Source organism: Geotrypetes seraphini, chromosome 1 (assembly GCF_902459505.1).
Source record: "Geotrypetes seraphini chromosome 1, aGeoSer1.1, whole genome shotgun sequence".
Taxonomy (NCBI): domain Eukaryota; kingdom Metazoa; phylum Chordata; class Amphibia; order Gymnophiona; family Dermophiidae; genus Geotrypetes; species Geotrypetes seraphini.
Window position 1 is genome coordinate 202,071,560 of NC_047084.1, and position 27,789 is coordinate 202,099,348.

The 27,789-nt window shown below is 42.3% G+C and overlaps 1 protein-coding gene across 15 annotated transcripts in view; it reads right to left on the bottom strand.

Annotated features, from left to right (window-relative positions):
* PCM1 (pericentriolar material 1) overlaps nucleotides 1-27,789 on the bottom strand; it is an 869,560-nt gene that overhangs the window by 357,845 nt on the left and 483,926 nt on the right. For all 15 annotated transcript variants that reach the window (XM_033944006.1, XM_033944000.1, XM_033944047.1 and 12 more), the window contains 2 exons: nucleotides 25,648-25,835; nucleotides 14,693-14,864 (listed from right to left, as the gene is read on the bottom strand). In XM_033944006.1, the coding sequence (XP_033799897.1) occupies nucleotides 14,693-14,864; nucleotides 25,648-25,835 (360 nt within the window). The remainder of the gene's footprint in view (nucleotides 1-14,692; nucleotides 14,865-25,647; nucleotides 25,836-27,789) is intronic.

Below are 27,789 nucleotides of genomic sequence, written 5' to 3' on the forward strand. Positions count from 1 at the left end.
CTTTGACTGGGTGACCAGAGAATCAAGGATGTACGCTAGATGTAATTTACTTAGATTTCAGCAAAGCCTTTGACACAGTTCTTCAAAGGAGGCTCTTAAACTCCGTGGGCTGAAGATAGGGCCCATAGTGGTGAACTGGATCAGAAACTGATTGATGGACAGATGCCCGAGGGTAGTGGTAAATGGAAGTCGCTCAGAGGAGGGTCAGGTGAGTAGTGGAGTGCCTCAAGGCTCGGTGCTGGGACTGATTCTGTTCAATATGTTTGTGAGTGACATTGCTGATGAGTTAGATTGCGGATGATATTGTGAATGACATTGTGGATGATACGAAGATTTGTAACAGAGTAGACACCCCGGGGGGAGTGGAAAACATGAAAAAGGATCTGCAAAAGTTAGAATGGTCTAACATCTGACAACTAAAATTAATTGCGAAGAAGTGCAGAGTGATGCATTTGGGGGGTAGAAATCCAAGGTAACCATATGTGCTGGGAGGTGAGAGGCTGATAAGCACACGAGGAGAGAGGGACCTTGGGGTGATTGTTTTTGAGGATCTAAAGGCATCTAAACAGTGTGATAAGGTGGTGGCTACAGCCAGAAGGATGCTAGGCTGTATAGAAAGAGGAGTAACCAGCAGAAGCTGGGAGGTGTTGATGCCCCTTTATAGGTCATTGGTGAGGCCGCATCTAGAGTATTATATTCTCTTTTGGAGCTCATATCTGGTGAAGGATATAAAAAGACTTGAAGCGGTCCAGAGGAAGGAGGTGAAAATGGTAAGAGGTTTGAACTAGAGAATGACACGGGGAAAAATTCTGTCCCTGTCACCGCCCCGTCCCCGGCCCACCATTCTCTGCACCGCTCCATCACCGCCATTCCCTTCACCGCCCCGTCACCGTCACTGCCATCCCTTTCACCGCCCCGTCACCGCCACTGCCATCCCATTCATCGCCCCGTCACCGTCCCCGCTGCATCCATATAAGCCTTAGTACTGTAATATTTAGCTTATTCCTTTCTTATAAATCAAAGTTCCTGCTGCTGAACTAGAGAAAGAGATGTTCAGCTGGCAGGGCTTTGTTTATAAATTTTTATCAACACAACTAATATACTACTTTATCCTAAAGCAAAAAATAAATAGAATTTTTTTTTCTATCTTTGTTGTCTGGTTTCTGCTTTCCACATCTTCTCATTCAATTCCTTCCATCCATTGTGTGTCTTCTCTCTGCGTCTTCCATTTGTTGTTACTGTGCCTATCCCTTCACCACCCCCCAATTGGTCTAGCACCAATCTTCTTCCCTCCGCTCCCCCATAGTCTGGCATCTGTCTTCTTCCCACTCTGTCTTCCACATTTCCCTTCAGGGTCTGTTCCTCTCCACCCTCCTTCAATGTCTGTCCTATTCCTTTCCACCACCACCCTTCCCTCCCTCCTTTACCATCTGTTCCTTTCTACTACCCTTCAGCTCCTCTCGCGTGGCCTATCTACCTTTCTCCCTCTTATTTTCGTGCCACGTTACAATGTAATTTGTGCAAGCCACTGGAGCCTGCGAGCTCGGTCCCTGTCCCATCCCCACAAGCCATTTCGCTTCTGTGCTCCTATTTTCCCCATTTCTAATATCTCCCCTATGTATCTGCCATTGCCCCCCCCCCCCCCGTGTCCATATACCATCCCCATGCATGTCCCCTTTATGTCTCTGTCCCTATGCCCCATGCACATAATTTCCCCTCTTTCTGTTACCTTCCTGTGTCCAGATTTCCCCTATCTTCCTCTTCCATACCAGTGTCTCTTCTTTTCAACCCCATCTAGCTTTTTTCTTTCTTTCTTCCCCCCCCCCCCATGCTTCTAGCATCTGGCTCACCTGCCTGTCCTTCCCTTTCTTTCCTGCTGTGGGTTTTTCTTTCCGTCTTCATCCCCTTGGCCCAGAATCCTTTTCCCTTTCACTCCCTCCTTCCAGTTTGAGCCGGGAACACGGGCGATCGCACGATCCCCGCAGCCCCCACCCGCCTGCCCAATTGATCCTAGTGTTTAGCCAGCTCTCTTCCTTCTCCTCACCTTAGTTTGCAGGCTTTCTTTTTCGGCGACCTGCACGCTTTCCCAAAGAGCCGCACACGCGCGGCTGCTCAGTGTTCAATCTTCTGCTCTGCTGCAACTTCCTGTTTCCGGTTGCGTCAGAGCAGAAGATCGAAACTGAGCAGCAGCGGGTGCGCAGCTCTTTGATAGCGTGCGGGTCGCCGAAAAAGGAAGCCTACAAACTAAGGTGAGGAGAAGGGAGAGAGCTGGCTAATCACTAGGATCGATTGGGCAGGCGGGTGTGGGCTGTGGGGACCACACGATCCTTCATGCCTCACTGCGGGGACAAGACCATTCACCGCTCCACGGGGCGGTGAATGGCCTTGTCCCCGTCGCCGCAGCGACTGCTAGTTTTCGTTCCGTTTCGGCGGGTTACCCGCGGCTAAACGCGGTGGCCGCAGGTAAACCGCCACCGTGTCATTCTCTAGTTTGAACCAAAAGAAGTATGAGAAGAGACTGGAAGACCTAAATATGTAAACTCTAGAGGAGAGGAGCAATAGGGGAGATATGAAAGAGATGTTTAAATACTTGAAAGGCATTAATATAGAACCAATTCTTTTCCAGAGAAGAAAAAATAGTAATACTAGAGGGCATAAAGCACAGTTACTTACCGTAACAGGTCTTATTCCAGGGACAGCAGGCAGCTATTCTCACATATGGGTGACGTCATCAGCGGTGCCCGGAGGCGAAAGCTCACAAGCAGACTTGCTTGAAGAAACTAGAAGTTTTGAGTCGACCGCACCGCGCATGCGCGAATGCTTTCCCGCCCAGTTCAGATAGCTAGCAGAGAAGCCAACCAGGGGAGGTGGGTAGGTTGTGAGAATAGCTGCATGCTGTCCCTGAATAACACCTGTTACGGTAAGTAACTGCTTTATCCCAGGACAAGCAGGCAGCCTATTCTCACATATGGGTGACCTCCAAGCTAACCAGAATGGGATGGTGGGAGTGTTGACAAGCTAGGAGAATAATATTGTAATACTGTTTGTCCAAATTGTCCATCCTGTCTGGAGAAAGTATCCAGACAATAGTGAAACGTGAAAAGTATGAACCGAGGACCAAGTAGCAGCCTTGCAAATCTCCTCAATAAGTGTAGATCTGAATAAAGCTACAGAATTTGCCATTGCTCTGACTTTATGGGCTGTGACTCTACTGTGTAGGGGTAATCCAGCCTGGGCATAGCAAAAAGAGATACAAGCAGCCATCCAATTGGAGATGGTACGCTTACAGATAGGATGTCCCAACTTATTTGGATCAAGAGAGACAAAATGTTGAGGAGTAGTTCTGTGTGGTTTGGTGTGTTCCAAATAGAAGGCCAAAGCATGTTTACAGTCCAGAGTATGAAGCGCTGTTTCTCCAGGATGAGAATGAGGCTTTGGAAAGAACACTGGAAGAACAATGGATTGGTTGAGATGAAATTCTGAATCCACTTTAGGTAGGAATATAGGATGAGTACGGAGAACCACCATGTCATGATGGAAGACAGTGAAAGGTGGATCAACAGCTAAAGCCTGCAGCTCACTGAGAAACACCACTTTCCAAATGAGATACTTCAAATGAGCCTTGTCAATTGGTTCAAAATGAGGCTTCATCAATTCAGCAAGAACAACATTGAGATCACAAACCACAGGAGGTGGTTTGAGAGGAGGTTTGAGATTGAAAAGTCGTTTCATGAATATGGAAACCACCGGATGAGCAGAGAGTGGTTTCCCTTCAATAGGCTGATGGAACGCTGCAATTGCACTGAGATGGACTCAGATCGATGTACACTTGAGGCCAGAAGTGGATAAGTGCATAAGATAATCCAAAACAGAAGATAAGGATGAATGTTGAGGCTCCTTATCGTGAGAAAAACACCACTTAGAAAATCTAGTCCATTTTTGGTGATAGCATTGTCTAGTGGTAGGCATCCTAGAAGCATCTAGAACATCTCTTACAGATTAAGAAAACTGAAGAGGAGTCATGTTGAGAGGTACCAAGCTGTCAGGTGTAGAGACTGCAGGTTGAGATGAAGGAAAGACCCTTGACTCTGTGTAAGCAGAGATGGAAAAACTGGTAGAAGGTATGGCTCCCTGCTACTGAGTTGAAGAAGGGAGTACCAAGGTTATCTCGGCCACCAAGGTGCAATCAGAATCATGGTGGCATGATCGTTCTTCAACTTGACCACAGCCTTGAGAATGAGAGGGCATGGAGGGAATGCATATAGGAAGAGATTTGTCCATTCCAGAAGAAAAGCATCTGCCTTGAGGCGATGAGGAGAGTTTATCCTGGAGCAGAACTGAGGCAGTTTGTAGTTGTGGGGAGCTGCAAAGAGGTCTATCTGAGGCGTTCCCCACTGCGAAAAATGTGATGAAGAAGCAAGGAATAGAATGTCCATTTGTGAGGTTGCAGAAGACTCCTCAAGTTGTCCAACAAGCAATTCTTCACCCCTTGTATGTAGACAGCTTTGAGGAAGGCGTTGTGGCGGATTGCCCAATCCCAAACCTTCAGAGCTTCTTGACAAATGGAGGCAGATCCTATCCCTCCCTGCTTGTTGACATAATACACGGCGACTTGGTTGTCCATCCGAATGAGGACTACCTGGTCGTGAAGATGTTGAAAAGCGTCGAGAGCCTTGAGGATCGCTGAGTTCCAACAGATTGCTATGACGATCCGCACTGGTCCAGTGGCCTTCTGTACGGAGACCATCGAGATGAGCGCCCCAAGCGTAGGTCGAAGAATCTGTCGTGAGGACCTTCTGATTGGGGGGGGGGGCGTTTGAAAAAGCAAGCCTCTGGAAAGATTGCAAGAGAGCATCCACCAACAGAGAAACTGCTTCAATGAAGGAGTGACTGTTATGTGTTGAGAAAGTGGGTCGCTAACCTGCGTCTATTGAGATGCCAGGGTCCACTGAGGAATTCTGAGGTGAAGTCTGGCAAAAGGAGTCACGTGTACTGTGGAGGCCATGTGACCCAGGAGTAACATCATGTGTCTCACTGAGATGGAAGAGCGGGAAGACACTGTATGACAGAGTTGAAGAAGAGCTTCCAGACATTGTTTTGGGAGGAATGCTCTGAGTCGGACAGTGTCCAGAACTCCAATAAATTGTAGATTCTGTGAGGGCTGAAGTTGGGAATTGGGAAAGTTGATTTCGAATCCCAAACTTTGTAGAAACCAGGTAGTGCGATGGGTTGCTACAATAGCCCCCTGAGATGTTGAATCTTGATGAGCCAGTCGTCGAGGTAGGGAAATACCTAAAGACCATGGTTCCTGAGAGCTGCTGCTACCACTACCAGGCACATGGTGAACACTCTGGGAGATGAAGCCAGGCCGAATGGCAGCACTCTGTATTGATAATGCAGATTCCCCACCCGAAATCTGAGATATTTACGGAAGGCCGGATGAATGGGGAAATATGAGTGTAGGCCTCCTTGAGATCCAGAGAGCATAACCAGTCGTTCTGCTCGAGAAGGGGATAAAGGGATGCCAGGGACAACATTTGAAATTTTTCTTTGACCAAAAATTTGTTGAGAGCCCTGAGATCCAGAATGGGCCGCAGATCGTCCATCTTCTTCAGAATAAGGAAGTAACGGGAGTAAAACTCCCTGTTCTGCTGTTCCAAAGGTACTGGTTCGATGGCATGGAGACGAAGCAGAGCTTGAGTTTCCTGAAAAAGAAAGGCGGTCTGGAAAGGATTGGAAGGATACTCTCTTGGAGGAAGCTCTAGTAGAACTTGAGTGAAATGAAGAGAGTATCCTTTCCTGATGATGGTCAGCACCCAGAGGTCGGATGTAATTGTCATCCATCGGTGGTAAAAATGATGGAGACGACCTTCTATAGGGGGAAGAGAAGTCTGAGACAGAACGATGGAGGTTATGCTCTGTTGTAAACAGTCAAAAAGGCTGTAAAGCCTTAGGTGCAGCAGAAGGTTGAGATTTTTGCTGCTTCTGAGGATACTGTTTCTTAGGAGGGGGGCGAGTATAAGGAGCCGCCCTTGGAGCAAAATGCCTCTGGTAAATGGAAGCCCTGCTAGTAGTACCTTCCTTAAAACTTTTATATTCTAAGAGAGATATAATCTTTTCCGTTACAGCTCCACAAATTTGGAATTCACTTCCATTCAATATAAGAGAAGAAAAATCTCTTAGCAAGTTTAAAAGTCTCCTAAAGAGCTGGCTTTTCAAAGATGCTTTCCAATAGATTTGCTATAGCCTATAATATTTTCAAGAAGATGATCTAATAGAATAAAGCGAATATTTGTTCCCAAACCTTTTGTGACTTAACCCTCCCCTGGTTTTATTTTTATTTTAGTTTTTCTATTTTTTTTAGAATTGTATTTATGCCAATTGTTGTCAACCCTTCCCTCCTTACATGTACTATTGTATTAGTAACGAATGTTATGTCTATTAGTTTTTAGCATTTTATATAATTTTTGAATTTATGTAAATTGCATTGGATTTCGACTATGCGAAGTAATCAAAAACTAAATAAACTTGAAGAGGATGTATAGACTTGGCAGGAGTTGGCTTAGGCTTAGGTCTGACAATAGAAGAGAAAAATTTTTCATGTTCAGCCAACTTCTTGGTGGCTGCCTCGATAGATTCCATGTCAATGGTACGAAGCCAGCCAAAGCGAAGCATTGCTAAAGAGCAAGCAGCTGCCAGGGCAGACAACTCGAAAGCATCAAAAAACGACTGAAGATGTAATCTGAGTTGCGATAGAGAAGCAATGACTTCTTGAAATTCAAAGAGTTTTTGAGGATCCAAATAACTAAAATATTTAGGTAAAAGAGTTATGAGGAACTCAAAATAAGTAATAAAATGAAAATTATAATTAAGGACTTTAGAGGACATCATAGAATTTTGATAGATGCGACGTCCAAATTTGTCCATAGTTTTCCCTTCCCTTCCAGGAGGAACGGTGGCATAAACCTTGGAAGAATGGGACCTCTTTAAGGATGACTCCACAAGCAGGGATTGATGAGATAACTGAGTTGTCAAACCCTTTGCGATGGAGAGTTTTATACCTAGAGTCCAATTTGCCTGGAACAGCTGGAATGGTATAAGGAGTCTCCAGGCATCTGGCAAAAGTCTGAGACAAAAGCTTGTGAAGAGCAAGCTTAAGTGACTCTGCCGGAGGTTGAGGTAGATGCATGACTTCGAGATACTCCTTAGAGTATTTGGAACCAGCATCTAATTGAAGATCCAAGTCAACAGCCATCTGATGAAGAAAAGATGAAAAAGATAGCTGATCAGCCAATGCTTTGCCTCGAGAAGGACTCGAGGTCGTCGAGGCAGCCTGGGGCGAAGATGAAGCTTCGGCAGGAAAAAAGGCATCAAAAAAATATGGAGATTAGGACTTAGCAATCGAAACCGCTGCATCCTCGAGGTGCGGAAGTGGAGACCTCGATCGAGGAGTCGGCGCTCTAGTCAAAGTAGGAGTAGATTGAGGCTTAATCGAACAGGGACATTCTTTAGAAGAACTATGCCTGGAAGTATGCCTCGATGAAGGCCTCGATCGTCGGTGAGAATGGTGCTTGGAAGCAGATCTCGAAGATCGAGGAGACTTCGCCTCGGAGACAGAGGTAGCCAATGCTATCAAAGAATGGATAGGACTGGAGGCTGTAGATCAAAGCTCCAGAGGCTTGGTGGAGGAACCTCGATGCACTCCCAAAGACTCTGCTCCTTGAGGATTCCTGCCGAGACAATTGCAAAGATTCTGCTCCTTGCTTTAAGTGCTTAGATGCCAGACCAGACACTTGCAGAGACTCTGCTCCCTGCAAAGAGTGTGCAAGCTCAGACTGAAGCAAAGGAAGCGGCTTGACCTCGCGGGAGTCTGCAGAATGCCCAGGCTGGATGAGAGGAAGAAGCTTCAGTCCCATATTAGTAAGAACTAAATGAATTGCTTCTCCAACATGGTCTGGAAAGAAGCTGGCAAGGATGGATCCGCGTCTGAAACTGGACCACCTGCTTTGGCTGGAGGTTCCACCGAGGCAGTGTAAATGTGCTTCGACTTGGAAGTCTTAGACACCTTAAGCACAACTGCTGGAACTTTCTGATGAGCTATATGACCTGAGGATACAGGGGAAGATTCAGCAGACGTCGTCGAGGAGAGAGCCGCTGCAAACGATGAAGGTCTGATGACGCTCGAGGTGGAAGCAGTAGAAGCAGGAGTCTCAGTCAAAGATGAGGCCGAGGTCGCCTTTGAAGTCGAGGGATTGGAGGAAGAATCCAACCCGAAGAGCTTCTCCACCAAAAGACGACGACGTTTAAGGGCTTGAGGTTTTAAGAGTAGCACAGAGCTCACATGACTTCGGTTAATGATCCGGCCCAAGGCACTTGAGGCACTGACGGTGTGGGACCGTGAGGGAACTTGCACGCTGGCACTGGCTACACTTCTTGAAGCCCGTTGCTGGCCGGGACATAGGAGGAAAAACAGCCACCACAAAATCGAAGCCCCTGGGCTGCGGCCGAGCGGCCTGCCACGGCAGCCGAACGGAAGAAAGTAAATTTTTTTTTAAAAAGAAAGAAAAACAAAAACACATTGATTCGTGGAGAAAAACCACACAAACCGCGGTGTAAAGAAGGCACGAAATAACAAAGTTAAATGCAGAGAGTCAAAGACGGACTTCTTGGCTCCGCAGAAAACTGAGAACTGAGGAGACACGCCCTACGCTGGGCGGGAAGGCACTCGTGCATGCGTGGTGCGGTCGACTTGAAACTTCTTCAAGCAAGTCTGCTTGCGAGCTTCTGCATCTGGGCTCCGCTGATGACATCACCCATATGTGAGAATAGGCTGCCTGCTTGTCCTGGGATAATTTGAGGTTACGAGGAGGAAGACTTAGGAGCAATGTTAGAAAATTCTTCTCTACGGAGAAGGTGGTAGATGCCTGAAATGCCCTCCTGAGGGAAGTGGTGGAGAGGAAAATGGTAAATGAATTCAAAAAAGCGTGGGGAAAAAAATAGAGGATCTCTAATTAGAAATTAAGGATGTAAAGTAAAGAACTAAGGCCAATATTGGACAGACCTGCACAGTCTGTGTTCCATGGTGATTTGGTGTAGGATGGGCTGGGGTGGGCATTAATGAGAACTCCACTAATATAGAACAGGAGGATGTTACTGACCAGACTTTATAGTAGATGTCCTGCAAACAAAAGGATGGCTGGATAGGCTGGAGTGAGCTTGGATGGCAACTTCAGCATTTGGAACCTAGGACAATACCATAAGAACATAAGAGATGCTGCTGCTGGGTCAGACCAGTGGTCCATCGCGCCCAGCAGTCCGCTCACGCAGCGGTCCTTTTGGTCAAAGACCAATGCCCTAACTTAGACTAGCCTTACCAGCATACGACCTTGTTCAGTAGGAACTTATCTAACTTTGTCTTGAATCCCTGGAAATTGTTTTCCCCTATGATAGCCTCCGGGAGAGCGTTCCAGTTTTCCACCACTCTCTGGGTGAAGAAGAACTTCCTTACATTTGTACGGAATCTATCCCCTTTCAACTTTAAAGAGTGCCCTCTTGTTCTCCCTACCTTGGAGAGGGTGAAAAACCTGTCCTTATCTACTAAGTCTATCCTCTTCAGTATCTTGACTGTTTCGATCATGTCCCCTCTCAATCTCCTCTATTCTAGGGAGAAGAGGCCCAGTTTCTCTAATCTGTCACTGTACGGCAGCTCCTCAACCCCTTAACCATCTTAGTCGCTCTTCTCTGGACCCTTTCGAGTATTAATATGTCCTTCTTCATGTACGGCGACCAGTGCTGGACGCAGTAATCCAGGTGAGGGCGCACCATGCCCGGTACAGCGGCATGATAACCTTCTCCGACCTGTTCGTAATCCCCTTCTTAATCATTTCTAGCATTCTGCTCACCCTTTTCGCCGCCGCCACACATTGTGTGAACGGCTTCATTGACTTGTCGATCAGAACTCCCAAGTCCCTTTCCTGGAAGGTCTCTCTAAGTACCGCCCTGGACATCCTGTACTCTTGCCTGAGATTTTTCTTACTGACATGCATTACTTTACATTTATCCATGTTGAATCTCATCTGCCATGTCGATGCCCATTCCTCGAGCCTGGTTATGTAATGTTGCAGATCTTTGCAATCCCCCTGTGTCTTCAGTACTCTGAATAACTTTGTGTCGTCCGCAAATTTAATCACCTCGCTCATCGTACCTATATCCAAATCGTTTATAAAGATGTTGAAGAGTATAGGTCCAAGCACCGAGCCCTGCGGTACCCCACTGGTGACGTTCTTCCAGTCTGAGTATTGCCCATTCACCCCCACTCTCTGTTTCCTATGTTCCAGCCAGTTTTTAATCTACATGAGTATTTCTCCCTCGATTCCATGGCTCACAATTTTCCAAAGTAGTCGTTCATGTGGAACCTTGTAAAACGCCTTCTGAAAGTCCAGATATACAATGTCGACTGGGTCACCCTTATCTATCTGCCTGTTTACTCCCTCGAAGAAGTGCAGCAAATTCGTCAAACAAGATCTGCCTTTGCTGAAACCGTGCTGGCTGGTCCTTATCAGACCGTGTCCTTCAAGGTGATCAATGATGCGGTCTTTTATCAGTGCCTCTACCATCTTTCCCGGTACCGAGGTCAGACTCACCGGTCTGTAGTTTCCCGGATCTCCCCTCAAACCTTTATTGAAGATCGGCGTAACATTCACCACCTTCCAGTCCTCTGGAATCTTTCCCGTTTTGATCAACAGATTGGCTATTAGTTGAAGTAGCTCAGCTACAGTCCCTTTCAGTTCCTTGATGACCCTCGGATGGATGCCATCCGGTCCCGAGGATTTATCGCTCTTAAACCTATCAATCTGCCTGTATACCTCTTCTAGGCTGACCGTCAACCCTGTCAGTTTTCCGTTTTCACTTTCAGCATATAACCTGATGGGTTCCGGTATGCTGGGTACATCCTCTTTGGTAAATACAGATGCAAAAAAATGTGGTCAGTCTATCGGCAATTTTTTTGTCCTCCTTTAGCGCTCCCTTTATTTGTTGGTCATCCAACAGTCCCACCGCTTCCCTTGCGGGTTGTTTTCCTTTAATATATTGAAAGAACAGCTTGAAATTTTTCGCCTCTTTGGCTATTTTTTCCTCGTAGTCACTTTTTGCCACTTTTACCGACTTATGGCACCTGCGTTGGTGTTGTTTGTGCTTATTCTAGTTTTCATCCGTTTTCAATCTTTTCCATTCCTTAAATGAGTTTCTTTTGTCTTTGATCACTTCCTTAACTTCTACAGTAAGCCATGCTGGTTCTTTATTCTTTTTCCTCTTTGATCACTTGTTGATACGTGGTATATATAGATTTTGTGCCTCGGTGACCGTATCCTTAAAAAGAGACCAAGCTTGCTCCAGCATTGTTATATTGTTTATCCTCTTCTTAATTTTCTTCCCCACCATGCGTCTCATCCCTTCGTAGTTTCCTTTCTGGAAGTTTAGGGCCATGGCCGTTGTTCTGGGCTGACGTTTTGCCCCTATTTCCAGATTGAAGCGGATCATATTGTGATCGCTGTTTCCCAGCGTCCCTTCTACTTCTACATCCTGTGCCGGTTCTCACAGCCCATTTAGAACTAAGTCCAGAATTGCATCTCCTCTTGTATTTTCCTTGACAAGTTGGTCCAGGAAGCAATCACCTACAATATCTAGGAACCTGGTCTCTCTAGCACAGCCGGAGGTGCCTAGGTTCCATTCTATCCCCGGATAGTTGAAGTTGCCCATGACAACAGCATTGCCTCCCTTGCAGTTGCGTTCAATCTCATCTGTCATTTCTTCATCAATTTCTTCTGACTGCCCTGGGGGTCGGTAGTAGATGCCTATCCTCGTTTCTGGTCCATTTGTTCCTGGAATTTTGATCCATAGAGGCTCTAACTTGTCTGTCCGTTGTGGCATGTTCTCTCCAGTAGATTCAATTCCCTCTTTGATGTATATGGCAATGCCTCCTCCCTTTTGAGCTACTCTGTCTCTGCGGTATAGTTTGTATCCCGGTAGCACCGTGTCCCAGACACTCATCAGTCCACCATGTTTCCGTGATGACGATGATGTCAATGTCATCTATGGCCCAGAAATATCAAAGAAGAAAAGTTAATCTAATCATGTATTTTTTAATGAGTATAACTTATGGGCAGACTGGATGGACCGTTCAGGTCCTTTATCTGCCGTCATTTACTATGTAACTGTTATATTTTTGGTAGGCTGCATACATTATGGCACAGAATGACACGGTGACAAAATTAATCACCGTTCCTGCCCCCCCGGATAACTGCAGGAAACAATCCTGTGTCATTCTTTAGTGTCTACCTCAACATCAGTCCTTCTACACCAGCATTCTTCAATGCAAGGCTTGAGGGTCAGTAGTTGTGTCCATTCATACTCTGATTCTTCCCTCTCCTTAAAGAATGACATGGAGATGGTTTCCCATGGTTATCTGTGGGGACAAGAACAGTGACAAATTTTGTCACTGTCATTCTCTACATTAGGGTAACAAAATCAGGGTCAAAGACCTGACCTGGATCCCTCCAGACATCTGCTGACCTGAACTTTCCTTACACTCAGGGTCCAGCACTTCCATGCAGCTGTGCTTCACTGGAGACACAAAGTTGTGGGAAAGGGAGTCTAGCAGGGTTTGAGACCCAGCTCTCACACTTTCTGTGCCTCATGACCTACCGGAGGGCCAGAGAGGACTAAGCCCAAGGATCCCACCCCCTCCCCCTCACATGCCCTGTGGCACACAGGATGCTCCTCAGGTTCCCCATCCAGCACAAGTTTTGCATGATATAGGGGTCAAGCCCTCTAAAGCAGTCCATCCCAACTGATTATAATCGAAATTGAGGGATTTTTGAGGCAGAAAAAGGCTTTGAAAATTAAATTGGGATCGAAAATGGCTACCATAGCTGCGTTTTAGCACCAAGAACAGTCCGTGGGAGCAAAATCAAAAGTCCAAAATTACCCAAAATAGGATTTTAGAAGTTGAGGACCCTTAGGGTAACCCCAGAAAACCTTAGTTTTGCCAGATTCAAACCTACCACAATTTTCCCATAGGTAGTAATGAGCTGTACTCACAGATCTGCTATATACTGAGCAAGCACAACCCTCGACCCTTCACGGTCACACACAATTCTTTTAGGGAGGATGTAGATTGCAGTTGACCTCCGCCAAGTCCCCCGGCCAGTCACAGGGTCTTAACAGCCTGTGCTCCAGCACCTGGCTCTGCAGAGACGAGCAACATTCCCAGGGAACCTAATCCCAAGCTCCAAGTGTTTCAGTAGGCTGACCAGGCAAGTGCTCTTTTTCAAAAGCATTGCCCTCCTAGCTGCAGACCCCGTCTGGCCCTGGGAACCTCTTTATCACAGGAAAGCTTCAAAATAGATCAGATTAAGACCCGAAAATAAAGAATCTGGTGCAGAGCAGAGGAAAATACATCTTTACAAGACACTTGTAGAAGACTGAGGAGACGGGGCGCTGCCCAGGGAGACAAGGAGGCGGAGCTGAGAAATGATTGATGTGTTCTACAATCCAACTCGCAAGTTGGGGTTGACAACCCATTTGTAAGGAATCATATGCTGTCTGCACAGGAAGTGTGGGTTAGGGAAATACTAGGACAGGTTATGGGGAGGGACAGAGTATGGCCAGCACAATTAACAAATGATACATGACCGCACGCTATCAGGAGTGCTGATAGCATAGCTGTATTCAATGCCAGCTCAGTCTAATACTCGGCTCCCACCCTCATAAAAAATTTCCAAAGTTCCCTCTCCCCCAAAGCAATGCCCCTCCATATAAAGTAGCATCCTTCATGAACCTTTCTAATACACTCTCCCCCTTAGTAATGTAGTGGATATCCTCTGCTTCCCACAACAATTAGGTTCAAAATGCTAGCTTGTGATAGTATCCCAAGCTTACTCCTGGGGGTCATAGCTGCTCCTTTGCAGTGTTTATTGGCATGGGAGCAAATGTCTGTGTCTGTTCTCTTGAGGAGGGTTTTGGTTGTGTCACCACTGCAATAGTTTGTGGTGGTGGTGGGGGGGGGTTATATCGTGTATATAAGGTAAGGTATATTTACTTCTATTCCACTTATACTTAAGCGGAGTACAAAAGTAGCATATATTACATAAACAAGTATATTGGATAAAGTGGGAGCCCGCCGAGACAGTTAGGGAAAAATGCTTGAGTACCTGAATAATTTGTAATCAGCATAGAATTGTAGGATATGCGGAATATAAATTATTAAAGTAAAAATATAGAAAATATTAAATACAATTTAGATGAAAATATGCATTATGAATGTAAAACCTTTTCCAATCATCATACTCCACTTTTAGCTTCCATTCACCCAACTCAAATGCTGCTATTTCTTCAATTTATATGCGTGTATACTTGCTTATTCATAGTCATTCATTTTCATATCCATAGTCATATCCATCTTCACAATCATGTCTACTACATAGTTTCCTTACCTATTCCATAAGCCTTCACAAGCAGATGACCCTTTGGACCTAAGCAGAAAAATGTCTGTCCACATCCCTTACATTTACCACAAAAGCTTTGGAAGCTTTAAGTGTAAAAAATTATCTCACTTGTTGTGTAAATTACAATTACCAGTAACCAGTGGCAGCCTGGTCATGTAGATTCACTATTAAGTTTTGAAAATGTTTACCTTTGTTTTTCTCCCCCACTAGAAGAATTGCTTTCAAAAGGTTTGGGAAATGCCGTATACTCAGTTTTGCCAGAAATATGATCTTGGGACTGAGGCAGTTCACTGTTCTGTGGTATGTTATTTTGAGAGCAGTCACCAAAACCAGAAAGAAAACCAGGGTTGAAGCACATACCTGTGGAAATGTGTTAACATAAAGCTACAATTATTAGAATTAGCAAAACATTAACCTATTAATATGAAGACCAGAATTCAAGTTAATTTAATGTTGCCATACATACTCGAATATAAACACATCCAAATGTAACAAGAGAACATTCTATTTATTTAATTTTTGATAAGAAGGGAACTAACACATATACTAGGGAACTAACACATATACTGTATAAACTGAAGGCAGAAATTTGAGAGGAGCTAAATGTACTGTGCTAACTACAAAGGCTACATACACTTCACCTTCCATATTCACAGGGGTTAGGGGCAGAGCCGGCCCGCAAATATGGAAAAATCACTAATAACTTTTTCTATGTTATTGGGTTTTTTTTAAACCCTCCTGAATATGATGAAATCACAAATATAACTATGTTCACATTTGCGATTGTTTTGGAAAACCAAGTTATTTATTGCAGTTTTTGCATTATAAGCATGATTGATATACCCTACAGTAAGCATGGCTGATATACATCACTTACCTATCTCTTATTCAAGCAGTGTCTTCATCCGCATCATCCTGTACATGTACTGCATGCAGTGCAGGAGGAGGAGACAGAAGAAAAGTAAGCATCAGGTGCTTCCTCAGGCAGTGGAAGTGGATCTTCAGTATGTACAGGAGTAGGAGTTAGACGAAGGGAATGCCTCCTCATGGGTGGAAGAGGTGGATGGAGAGGCAGTGGATGGAGAGGCAGTGATTCTTGGTATCTTTTGGAAATACATTGTGATTTCCATCTGGCTCTTCTGCTTCGTCATTTCTTTATGTATATTTGTGTATGTAGACATCGCTGCTTCTGTTAACTCCTTCACCTTCAACGTACGCACCATGGATGGGTTGATGTTAAAAAAAAAAAAGTCCATCAAAGCACTGAACCTGTGTAAGCCCTTTGCAATACTGTCCAATGTAAACTTGTCTTCTAGCACTTCTTCTTCTACTCCATCCACCTCTTCATCTGGTATTGCCTCTCCTTCAGGAGCAGTCAGGTCAATTAGGTCATCTTCTGTTAGTTTGTTAGATCTGGTGTCTATTAAGTCTTGAATATCCTCCAGATTCATATGTTCAAAGCCTTCCCCGCCCAACATCTTTGCCAAAACCACAATGTCTTCCATAATTTCTTGGACTGGCTTAGGCAAAAGATTATTCCAGCACAAGTTCACTGTCTCTGGCTTGACAGCTTTCAACGCTCATTCAATAATATTGATGGCATCGGCAATAGTGAAGTTCTTTCACTTTTTCATGATGTTCTCTACGTTGGGGTCTTCATCCATCGCATGGACAATCCTCTCAGGTGAATATCGTGTATAGTGTGCATTGAAAGCACAGTTACTTACCGTAGCAGGTGTTATCCAGGGACAGCAGGCAGATATTCTCAACATATGGGTGACGTCATCCACGGAACCCTGATGCGGACAGCCTCGCAAGCAGACTTCCTTGTAAAACTTTAGAAAGTTTGCAACTGCCACACCGTCCATGCGTGCCTTCCTGCCCGATGTAGGGCACGCGTCTCCTCAGTTCAGATAGCTAGCTAAGAAGCCAACTAGGGGAGGTAGGTGGGTTGTGAGAATATCTGCCTGCTGTCCCTAGATAACACCTGTTACAGTAAGTAACTGAGCTTTATCCCAGGACAAGCAGGCAGCATATTCTCACATGTGGGTGACCTCCAAGCTAACCGGAATGGGATGGTGGGAGGGATGGCAATTTAGGATAATAAATTTTGTAAAACTGCCTTGCCGAAATGGCCATCTCATCTGGAAAAAGAATCCAGACAATAATAAGAGGTGAAAGTATGAACCGAGGACCAAGTGGCAGTTTTGCAGATTTCCTCAATAGGAGTAGATCTAAGGAAAGCTATTGATGCCGCCATGGCTCTGACTTTGTGGGCTGTGACTCGACCCTGTAGATGCAGTCCAGCCTGAGCATAGAAGAAAAAGATGCAAGCAGCCATCTAGTTGGAGATGGTGCGCTTGGAAATTGGATGTCCCAACTTGTTTGAATCAAAGGAGACAAAAAGTTGAGGAGCAGATCTGTGTGGCTTAGTGCATTGCAAGTAGAAAGCCAAAGCACGCTTATAGTCCAGAGTATGAAGATCTGTTTCTCCAGGATGAGAATGAGGCTTTGGAAAAAACACTGGAAGTACAATGGAATGGTTGAGATGAAAGTCTGAAACCACTTTTGGTAAGAATTTAGGATGAGTACATAGGACTACCTTGTCATGATGGAATACTGTGAAAGGTCAGTACACTACTAAAGCTTGTAGCTCTCTGGCTCTGTGAGCAGACGTGAGCGCAATGAGAAAAACCACTTTCCGAGTGAGATATTTAAGATGATCCGAAGCCATTGGTTTAAAAGGAGGCATCATTAATTGAGCAAGAACAACATTGAGATCCCAAACCACTGGAGGAGGTTTGAGAGGTGGTTTGACATTGAAAAATCCTTTCATAAATCTGGAAACCACAGGATTAGCAGAAAGAGGTTTCCCTTCGATAGACTGATGAAAAGAAGCAATTGCACTGAGGTGGACTCGAATGGATGTGGATTTGAGGCCTAATTAAGATAAATGGAACAGGTAATTCAAAACTGAAGACAAGGAGGTAGATTGAGGCTCCTTGTGATGAATGGTGCATCAATCAGAAAATCTAGTTTAATCTAGTAGCATTGTCTAGTGGTAGGCTTCCTAGAAGCCTCTAAAATGTCCTGGACAGATTGAGAAAACTGTAGAGTGGCAGTTAGGTGTAGAGACTACAGGTTGGGATGAAGCAGAAACCTCTGTATCTGTGTAAGCAGAGACGGAAAAACTGGTAGAAGTAGTGGCTCCCTGCTGCTGAGTTGAAGTAGAAGGGAGAACCAAGGTTGGCTGGGCCACTGAGGAGCTATCAGAATCATGGTGGCATAGTCGTGTGTTTTTTGCTTTTTTTTTAATTCTTTATTCATTGTCAAAACTACAATTATGCACAAGAGATGATGCATTTACATAAAATATTAACATTCCAGCATAATAAACTTAATAGAAATAATGGCAAGACTTATTTTCCCCCACCCCTTTCCCCAATTGAACAACAACTCATAAAAATACCTGTAAACAACCTATCCATACCTCTTAACCAGTGCCATAACATATCCCCTTCCCCAGATGTGTATGTTTTCCTCATTTACATAAATAAATCAATCCTTACAATATTTAGTTAATGGTTCCCAAACTTCCATAAATTTTTTATAATATCCCTTCTGAATGGCCATAAACTTTTCCATTTTATAGACATAACATAGGGATTCCCACCAGAATAAATAATTTAATCTGTCCCAGTTTTTCCAATTCTTTAAGACAAGCTGCATGGCAACCCCCGTCATTATAAACAAAAGTTTGCTATTTTTTTGCCAAAATTTGACTTTTTGCTCTTATAGATGTTCCAAATAAAATGGTATCACTGGATTTTCTAATAAATTATTAACTTGATCCCAAATAGATCTCCAGAATTTTAGTATCAAGGCACAATAGTATAGTAAATGATCCAACGTCTCCACTTCCAGATGACATTGCCAGCATCTATTAGACTTGGAACTATCTACTCTATGTAAATGAACTGGGGTCCAAAAAACTCTATGTAACAAAAAAACCCAAGTTTGTCTCATAGATGCAGACATTGTACATCTCATCCTCCAAGACCAAATTCATGGCCATTGAGACGCAGTAATTTGATGCTTTATCTCAATGCTCTAAATGTCAAGCAGTCCAGTTTTTGATTTCTTATTCATAACTCCAGAAATTAATTTATACCACTGAGTGGCCTGAAGACCCAGGAAATCCACCTGGAAGCATAAGACCAGCAAACTATATGGATTAGTTAGATTTTTCCATTCAGGGAACCCCTCCTGAATTGCCTGCTTCAGCTGCTACCATCTATAACTTTGTGATTTATTTAGACCAAATTTGTGTTGCAGTTGTGAAAAATCAAGTAGTTTACCATCTGTTATAACATCATCCAAAGTTCGTATACCCGCCTTCATCCAATGCTTCCAGATGACCTTAAACCCACCAATTTGAATCTTGGAGTTCAGCTATAGGGTCTGACATGTGGATTTATGGATTGGAATAGGTGTTAAATTATTGACAAATTTTAAAAAGTTTTCAAAGTATCTAGTAAAATTCCATTCTCCTTGTACAATCCAGGCATCTGGATACTCAAAACATGACTTAATCTCAGTGGCGACAGGAGTTGCCATTCCAACCATAACCAGTCTGGCAAATTCTCCATGAGCTCATGGAGGATCCAATACATACCCTGACGCATAATATAGGCTTGATGATACCTACAGAAATTTGGAAAATTTACCCCACCCTCCGCAATTGGTTTTTGTAAAGATACTAGAGCAATTCTCGCTTTTTTCCCCAGCCAAATAAATTTCATCATAGAAGGTTTTGGCTTTGGTCTAATTATGGAAGTGAAGGACTTTTCATTTTCTGATAAACGCTGGGTAGCTGCCTCGATAGAGTCATCAAACAATTCATTGCCCTGACATGGGATGTTAGCGAGTTGATCTTGGAGATTCAGATCCATGTCTACAGTACGAAGCCAGGCAAGGCGACGCAGGGCCATCGAAAAGGCGGTGACACTAGAGGAAAGTTCAAATGCATCATAAGCTGACTGAACGAGATGCATGCGAAGCTGACCCAGAGTGTTGTGCAGTTGTTGAAACTTTGGAAGGCGATGTTGCGGAAGATATTTGAAAAAATTAGACATGGTGTTAACCAAATGCTTGAGATAAGAGGTGAAGACAAAATTGTAGTTTAAAACTTGAGTTGTCATAAGTGAATTTGATAAAAGCGATGACCAAACTTGCCCATTGTCCTGCCTTCTCTTCCAGGCGGGATGGTTCTCTTTAAAGACGACGCCACGATAAGAGACTGATGGGATAATTGAGACTTCTCAAATTCCTTATAATGAACCATCCTGTAGCGAGATACCAACTTCGCTGGCTCAACGTGAACGGAATATGATGTCTCAAGATTTCTTTAGGAAAGTTTGAGAAAGAAGACCATTGATGGGTAATTTGAGAAACTCTCTAGGAGGGTGAGGCATACCCATTTCTTCCACATACTCCTTAGAGTATTTTAAGTCAGATTCCAAAGAGATATTAAGATCTTTACTCATTTGACAGAGAAACTTAGTAAAAAATACCTGATCTAAAGAAGGACGACCTCGTGAAGGAGAAGGTGACCTCGAGCGTCCTCTCATGGCCGAGAACGAGAGTGAAGCCTCTCTGGAGTATTGATACCTGAGATCTGAATCCATAGGTAAAGATAACTCACTGAGAGAATGTGCAAAAAACCTCATAGAAGAACTCGAGTGGCGAGAGTGGTAAGGTTCTGCAGCAGATCTTCTCGATAGAGGAGTTGATGGCCTCGAAGATTCTCTAGGCCTCGATAAAGAAGACCTGTCTCTAGATGAAGACCTGGGTCTCGACAGATGATGTAGAGAATAGTGCCTTGAATCACAGTCCTGTGATTGAGTCAGATTCAGCTTAAATGAATGTCAAGGGGTCCTCGCCCTATGCCCTGAAAAGGGCAACGCTTTATGTGAGGAGGAAAGGCTTGATGATGGAGATCAACGTCAAGACACCAGAAAGGACTCAGCTCCTTGTGTCGAGGTATCTTGAGGCACTCGTAAGGACTCAGCTCCTTGTATAGTGTGTGTAGATTCAGAATGAGGCACCCTTCAAACCACTAGTTCTAAGGGTGGCATGTCAGGAAGAGTTTGCTTAGCTATCTTACCTGAGGGACACAGTGAAGATAACGGCTCCTCAGGAGAAGATTTAGCTGATTTGCTTGAGGACTTCCCAAACAAGGAAAGTTTGATTAAGGCTGAGGTTAAGGTAGAAGGCGGGAACCCCGTAGAAGACTTCACTGGATTCGGGGTCAGGGCTGAAGTTGGAGTAAGGACCTTATGTAAAGGCCTATCCATGCCGCCTAATATTTTTTCTACCTGAACTCGATGATGTTTAATGGCTCGAGGTTGAAGGGTATCACAGTGGGCACATGATGCTACACTTCTTGGCAAAGCTGTGATCAGCATAGTAGAAGTTTCAAGGAGGAAGAGTCTGAATGTCTTGAGCATACACAGATGCTCAGGGTCCTGATCTAGCTGACCACGATGCTTCTACTGTTATGCTCATCACAGCGTCACCAACCAGGAGATGAAAAAAAGGAATTAAACACCTTGTGGAGGAAGAAGGAAAAAAAAAAGATACTGAAGACCAAGGGGAGAGGGTATTTGAGAGAGGGAAGACTCGAGTATAAACCAACATCTGATTTTGGATGCAAAATTTTGGCAACAATATATCTTAGTTTTTAATCAAGTTAAATATGGTATTTCTAAGCATCGTGGCTGCTAATTAGATTACCTGTATTCAAAGAAGTAAAGGTCAAGCAAGTTGTAGTTGCAATCTTATAAACAGGTAATAAAAGATAGCTAGCTCTTGAAAGTTCTGGAAATTTAGACATTAAAATAACCCCCAAAAAGATATTCATTACAACTTGTTTGACCTTTATTTCAACAAATGATTTGAATAACTTTCAAAAGAATTTTACTTCTCACTCTCTTTATCACCCTTCTCAATAGTGTCATAACAGTTTATTATTCAATTCCAGAAATGATAGTAGAGAGGAAACAGATAAAGAGAATGGGCGGAATCAAAATGATGGGAGAAAAGGGAAGATGAAAGGAAATCTGGGAAATAGGTTTCTGTATTTGGAGTTTCTGAGCTCCTTTGCAGCCCGTGTTGGCAGTTAACATTACTATTGAGTTACTTCTTAAGCAGAACCGTTGGTTTATGCCTGTTACAGGTGCCTCTACTTCACATGTATTGGATGGCTCAGTGCTTGGGTACTAACTGTAGATGGAGCTAGAGAACCCAGTGAAGTACAGCAGAGAGAATGAAAAATCCAGAGTGGATCCCTTCTGCAGCAGCATGTGGCTATAGGGAAATAACCCATCAGTTTTGAATATCTCACCTATGTACTGGAAAAGAGTTTACCAGGGTAAGTACATAATCTTTTTTTCCTGTTCCATATTGTCCATCCCAGACTTATCCAGGTAAGTGGGTTATCTCCCGCTGCCAGCAGATGAAGCCAGAGAACCACAGCTCAGAGTTGACTTCACACATCCTTTGCAAGTGCTAATGCTGTGTTCAATCCAGAGGGCTCGATCCTCGCCTCCTCTTAATCCTTTCTTAGGTCTTGGGGCAGATGCTTGTTTCCTTTGTTAGTTTTAAAGGAAAGCTTATCCCTGTGCCCAACACTCTGTTATAGGACCTCAGATACTCTCTGTGCTCTGGAATATGCTGATAGGCCTCCATTAAATCCATGGAAGCTAAAAATTCCCCTGGAGCTACCGCCGCAATGACCGAACAAAGGGTCTCCATGCGGAGCCATGCCATTTTAGTGCTGCATTTATGTACCCCCACCATTTATTTATTATTTATTAAAAAATTTTCTATACCGCCAAAAATCTCAGCAGTTTCCAAAATAACATACATAAAAACATAAAAATACACACTAAAAGCATAACAATTCAAAATCACCACACGTATAGCATAAAAATGCCCATTGCTATACTTTCAACAAATACTCATCTGCCTTAAATTAAGGGAAAACAAGACAGTTTCAGAGGAACAATTATCATGTCATATTAGAAGTAAGCGTCAACAAATAGCTTAGTCTTAAGCAGTTTTTTTAAGAGGAATATTCCACACATAATTGTATTTGACCAGATAACTTATTCCATAGAGACATCCCAGCAATCGTAAACATTTTCATCCCAGTGGACACATAGTTTAAGTACATAGATGATTGACATATTAACTTCATACTACCAGCTGGGGATAAATGTCACCCACCACAAGAGGCCTTGAACTGTCTTTTGAAAACAACGTCTATCCCACGATCCTGTGCATCCTTTAAAGTAACACCTCCCTCATTAGGCAGGGAACTATGCTTGGAAACCAATGTTCACAAAACAGAGTGGAATTATCCAGAAGAAAATGATGTGCACTAAAGAAATGTCTTCCAATATGTCTGGTGATTTGAAGATCTTTATTGTTCAAACATCAATCAAATTAGACTACTCCAAGGCGTTTTTATAACGAGACGTAAGGTGGAAATAGACATCTCCCGTATTTTGCGCGGGGTAAGTTTTGACTTTTACTTCAAATTTTCATTTATTTCCTGTGAACTTGATAAGTTACGCATTCCTTGGTCAAATTTTGGCAGCTTTAAAATAAATCCAGCTTTCCTTAGCTGTTCTTTTACGGTAGCCATTGTAGTGTATGTCGGTCCGCTCTTCTATACATTCAAGGTGTTTTTTGGTTGTTTTTTGAGTGCTTATTAAGTAATAGGCAAGTTTGTAATAATATTATTAGCAGGTACTTTCAACCTTATAAGGTATAAACAGGTTTGTTGCATTCAATAATTTATTAGCACTGTGCAAATGTTCGGTAAGTGCTTTGAAGCTATTTCATTATGTTGTTTTGTATTGAGCCTTGCCTCTTAGTGTTCCCGATGTTTTTTAGTGTTCCTGATGCCTGTTAGTCTCCTCTTTTTGCAGGTTTTCCTTTAATGGCATTCTTTTTAGTGGCGTTCATTGTGGTTTTTGTTTCCTTAGTTTTGGTTAGGTTTTAAGTTAGGTCCCCCATCTTTTATTATATATATATTTTTCAAGTTTTTTAAGTTTTGATGGTATTAATAAATTTGGAATTCTATATTTTCATTAAATTGCTCTTTAAGTCAGGTTCTGTGTTTATATATATGTTTTTAGTTAGTTATATTTTCTTTTTATCACACGTTTAGATGGCATTCCTTTTTGATTGATTTTTGGTCGTATATCTCCTTGAGTACCAGTATTCATCATTCATACTTTTAAGGTATGGTTCATTTATTTTACTTTTGATATTTCTTATGACAATTATGCTAATCATGTAGAATTAAGTGCTCAGAACACTTGGGGGCCTTTTCTCTATATTCCTTTATGATGTTTGAGAATTTTATATATTTTTTCCTGTATATATACTTTGAGTTTTGAGGATCTTTTTTGTACCTTATGTTCTTTTTATCTTCTCCATTCATGTTTATAATGTTAAGTTTCGCTAGTTCCATCAAATTGGTTATTAGCTCTACTAGTATGTTTTAATGATTTTTTATGAATATTTTTAACTTTGTCAATATATTAATGTTTATGATTTTTAACGATGGCATATGTGATGGCATTATATTAATTGCTCTTGAGCCTAGATATCATTTAATTTTTATAAGCTAAGTATTACATTAATTTTTTCAAGTAAAAGCGGATGTATTATATTGTTGGATAGTTACTTTTGCTATTAAAATTATGCTTCATCCATGTTTTTATGATATTCATATATGTCTTCATGGTCTTTTATTATTTGATAAAGTGATTGAGTTTTTTGTATTAATTTATGTGCAGTTATTGATGCTTTTTATATATATATATATATATATATATATATATATATATATATATATATATATATTTATATATATATTTATAGACTCCTGAGGCAGGCCTTGATGGCCGAAACATGTACATGTCTCATACTTTTAAGACTCCTGCGGCAGGCCTTGATGGCCGAAACATGTACATGTCAAGTCGATGAATGTGTTTTATTGATGTTTGAACAATAAAGATCTTCAAATCACCAGACATATTGGAGGACACTTCTTTAATGCACATCATTTTCTTCTGGACAATTCCACTCTGTTTTGTGCATATTTGTGGTTGTGGTGTTTTCCCCTGTTTTTTCTGGAAACCAATGTTACCAGGGAATCCACTTTAGGCTGAATAAACAGCTGGTAAATTCAGGAGCCATGGGATACAGTTTTGACATTGTCCTAGCAACCTGCAAGGAGCCCTCTGGGGCCTCCCAATGCGCCATAACTAGCAAAGTAATGTCAGGACGTGAGGAAAAAATTGCGGTCTGAGTCTTAGAGATGATCACATAGTACTGTGGAGTTTCCAGATTTAATTCCAGCAGGGAATCCATTATAACTTCCAGAAGTGTTGTCAGCTTAAAGAGAAGGCGCATTGTTGGGTCCTCCCCTTGATTTAAGCATTGGTCGCTATGCTAGTGAAGTGAATATACTTAAGCAAATATTGCAGCACAAATCCCTATCCTGAGGAAGAATTGAAATGCGTTGGTGGGGATTAGTGCAACAACAGTTTTAAGCTAAGTTAAAGGCTAAGCTATGTTATGGATTATGAAATATAACATGGTCAACAAGTTTAAGAACAATTAGAAAGATAAGAAGTTGAAGTGGAAGACAATAATATGAACTGCAATAAGTAATTAAATGATTTTGAATATTTAAAAGAAAATATTTCTATATAAAATATAAAACAAAAAAAATTTGATTGAATAGTGGTAGTTATCACATGTTTGGATTGAATTGGTGATGTGTTCTGCCATGCTGTTCCTGTTTCGGAAAGGGTGGCGGTCTGAGACTCCCCATTGTGATAAAACAAGTTGTTCCAGGCATGATGTTTTATAAGTGGATTTTTGTTTTACACCATTATACGGTCACATATTTTGTTGTGGTAACAGAAGCACTATTATACATCAAAAAAATATGAAGAGCAGTTATAGCTCTCAATAAGGAGCAGTTAGAGTTCTCAATAAAGATATGGGATTAACTATTTCTGACAGAAGATGTTACTAGACCTATCCTTTCACAACATACCTGGTGTAACAGAGGAGAAGCTGGAAAAACCTGGCACATTAAACAAACTCATAGGCTGAGCAGGAAAACTGAAAGGACAAACAGTAGGTGATGGTGGTGGAACACTATTGCCCTTCTCTTTTCTCTGTGGCTTTCCCTGAAGTTGCTCCTGTTGTTGACGTGCAAGGTCATTTAACATCTGTTTCAGCCTGTAAATAAAACACAAAATGGTTTAAGCTTCAAATTTACAAGATAATTTGTGCATAAAGTTAATTTTATAAACTGATTTTGCACACAAATGGGCTCAAAAAATTAGGTGTGAGCCAGTGTAAACTTTCCTTTAGTCCCACCAGACCAGCAGATGAGAGACAGCAGGGAGAAAAAATAAAGCTGCCCTGCATGCTTCACCTAATACAGGCACCATACAGCTTTAAATTCTTAGTATTTTTAATGGCAAAGCAGTCAATTATCTGTTTTCCTTTACACATCAGTTGTTATTCTAGTAATAGTAACCATAGACTATTGCTGGTAAAAATAAAATAAAACAATCTTAGAACAGTTAAATTAGAGAAAAGCGAACACTGGTCCTAAAGAGAGTTTGTTGATAAATAAGTGAATACAGAAATTCTAACATATACTCTAAAGTGAATTAATAACTGGAAATATATTAAGGAGGACCTCTGGACTTGTCCGCTGGGACTAAAGGGAAAAAAAGCGCTTATTAAAGACATCTGCCATGGGATAAAGCTGCACCATGGCTCGAGTATATTTCACGGGACCCATTGGACTATCCCTGAAATCAGTAAGAATCCAAACAATGTCATGATTATCCAGAAGAGAGGCAGATTGTGGTCTCTGGACATTCATGAGGGAACATTCAGCAATGACCGGCTGTTCCGTCTGCAGCTTCAATTCCTGCAGAGATTCAGATAGTAAATCCACAAGGTACATGGGCATAATAATAACTTTATTCTTCTATACTGCCATAACCAAAAGTTCTAGGCGGTTTACACCAAAAACAGCTGGACAATCAGCGAAATACAGAAATAGCATGAAAATTCAAACATTTAATAAAAATACAAGTTCTGAACTTTAAAAATACAATTTCAGTAATAATGGACCGTATTAAGAAATAAATTTATTGAACAGTGCTATCTTGATTATTTTCCGAAAAGAATTATAAGATGACATAGCTTGATGAATACAATTGCCTAGCCAAGACTGCTGTTTACCTGCTTCAAACGCTAGGTCTTATCTAAAAAAGTCTTGTATCTACAACCAATAATTTTTGGATAAGCAAATAAGTGCAAGCTTCTGGTTTCCCTTGTTGGTTTATACAACATAAAATGTGGAAAAAGGTAAACTGGAGACAGTCCCATGATCAACTTAAAACAGATACAAGAAAATTTAAATAATATTCTTGCCTCCAACGGCAGCCAATGAAGTGGACGATAGTATGGGCTAATGTGATCATTCTTTTTTAAACCAAAAATCAATCTGACAGCCGTGTTCTGAATTATCCTTACTTTTCTTAGTATTTTCTTGGGGGCTCCTAAGTATATAATAATACAAAATAGATAAAATTAATGCCTGTACTAGTAATCTGAAAGATAAAGGTTCAAAATATTTTTTTATAGTTTTTAATTTCCATAATGCAAAAAGCATTTTTTTTAAATCACTAAGGGTTCCTTTTATAAAGCTGCACTAGCGGTTTTACCGCATGCACCGGATTAGCTTGAGCTAGCCAAAAATCTACTGCCTGCTCAAAAGGAGGCGGTAGTGGCTAGCGCACGTGGCAATTTAGCGCACGCTATTCCGCGCATTAAGGCCCTAGCGCAGCTTTGTAAAAGGAGCCCTAAGTTGTATGTTCCATCAATGTTAGATGGCGATCTAGTGCGACTCAAGATTTTAGATTGTAAACAATTTTTATTGCCTCAAAAAAGAGCAGTGGTATAAGAAAACAGCAAACAGTACAGTGAAATCCACTAGAACAAGGCAAGACAATATAAAGTCAAATGTGAGTTATATCCACCCTCGTACCCCAAAAATCCCAGAAATCCACCCCACGCCCCCAGTCTCCCCTCCAAACATGGAGGGGGAGTTACAAGGTCATCCCGGTAACACATGGGAGTCCAGGGACCCCCTAAGCAGGGAAAGCCCAAA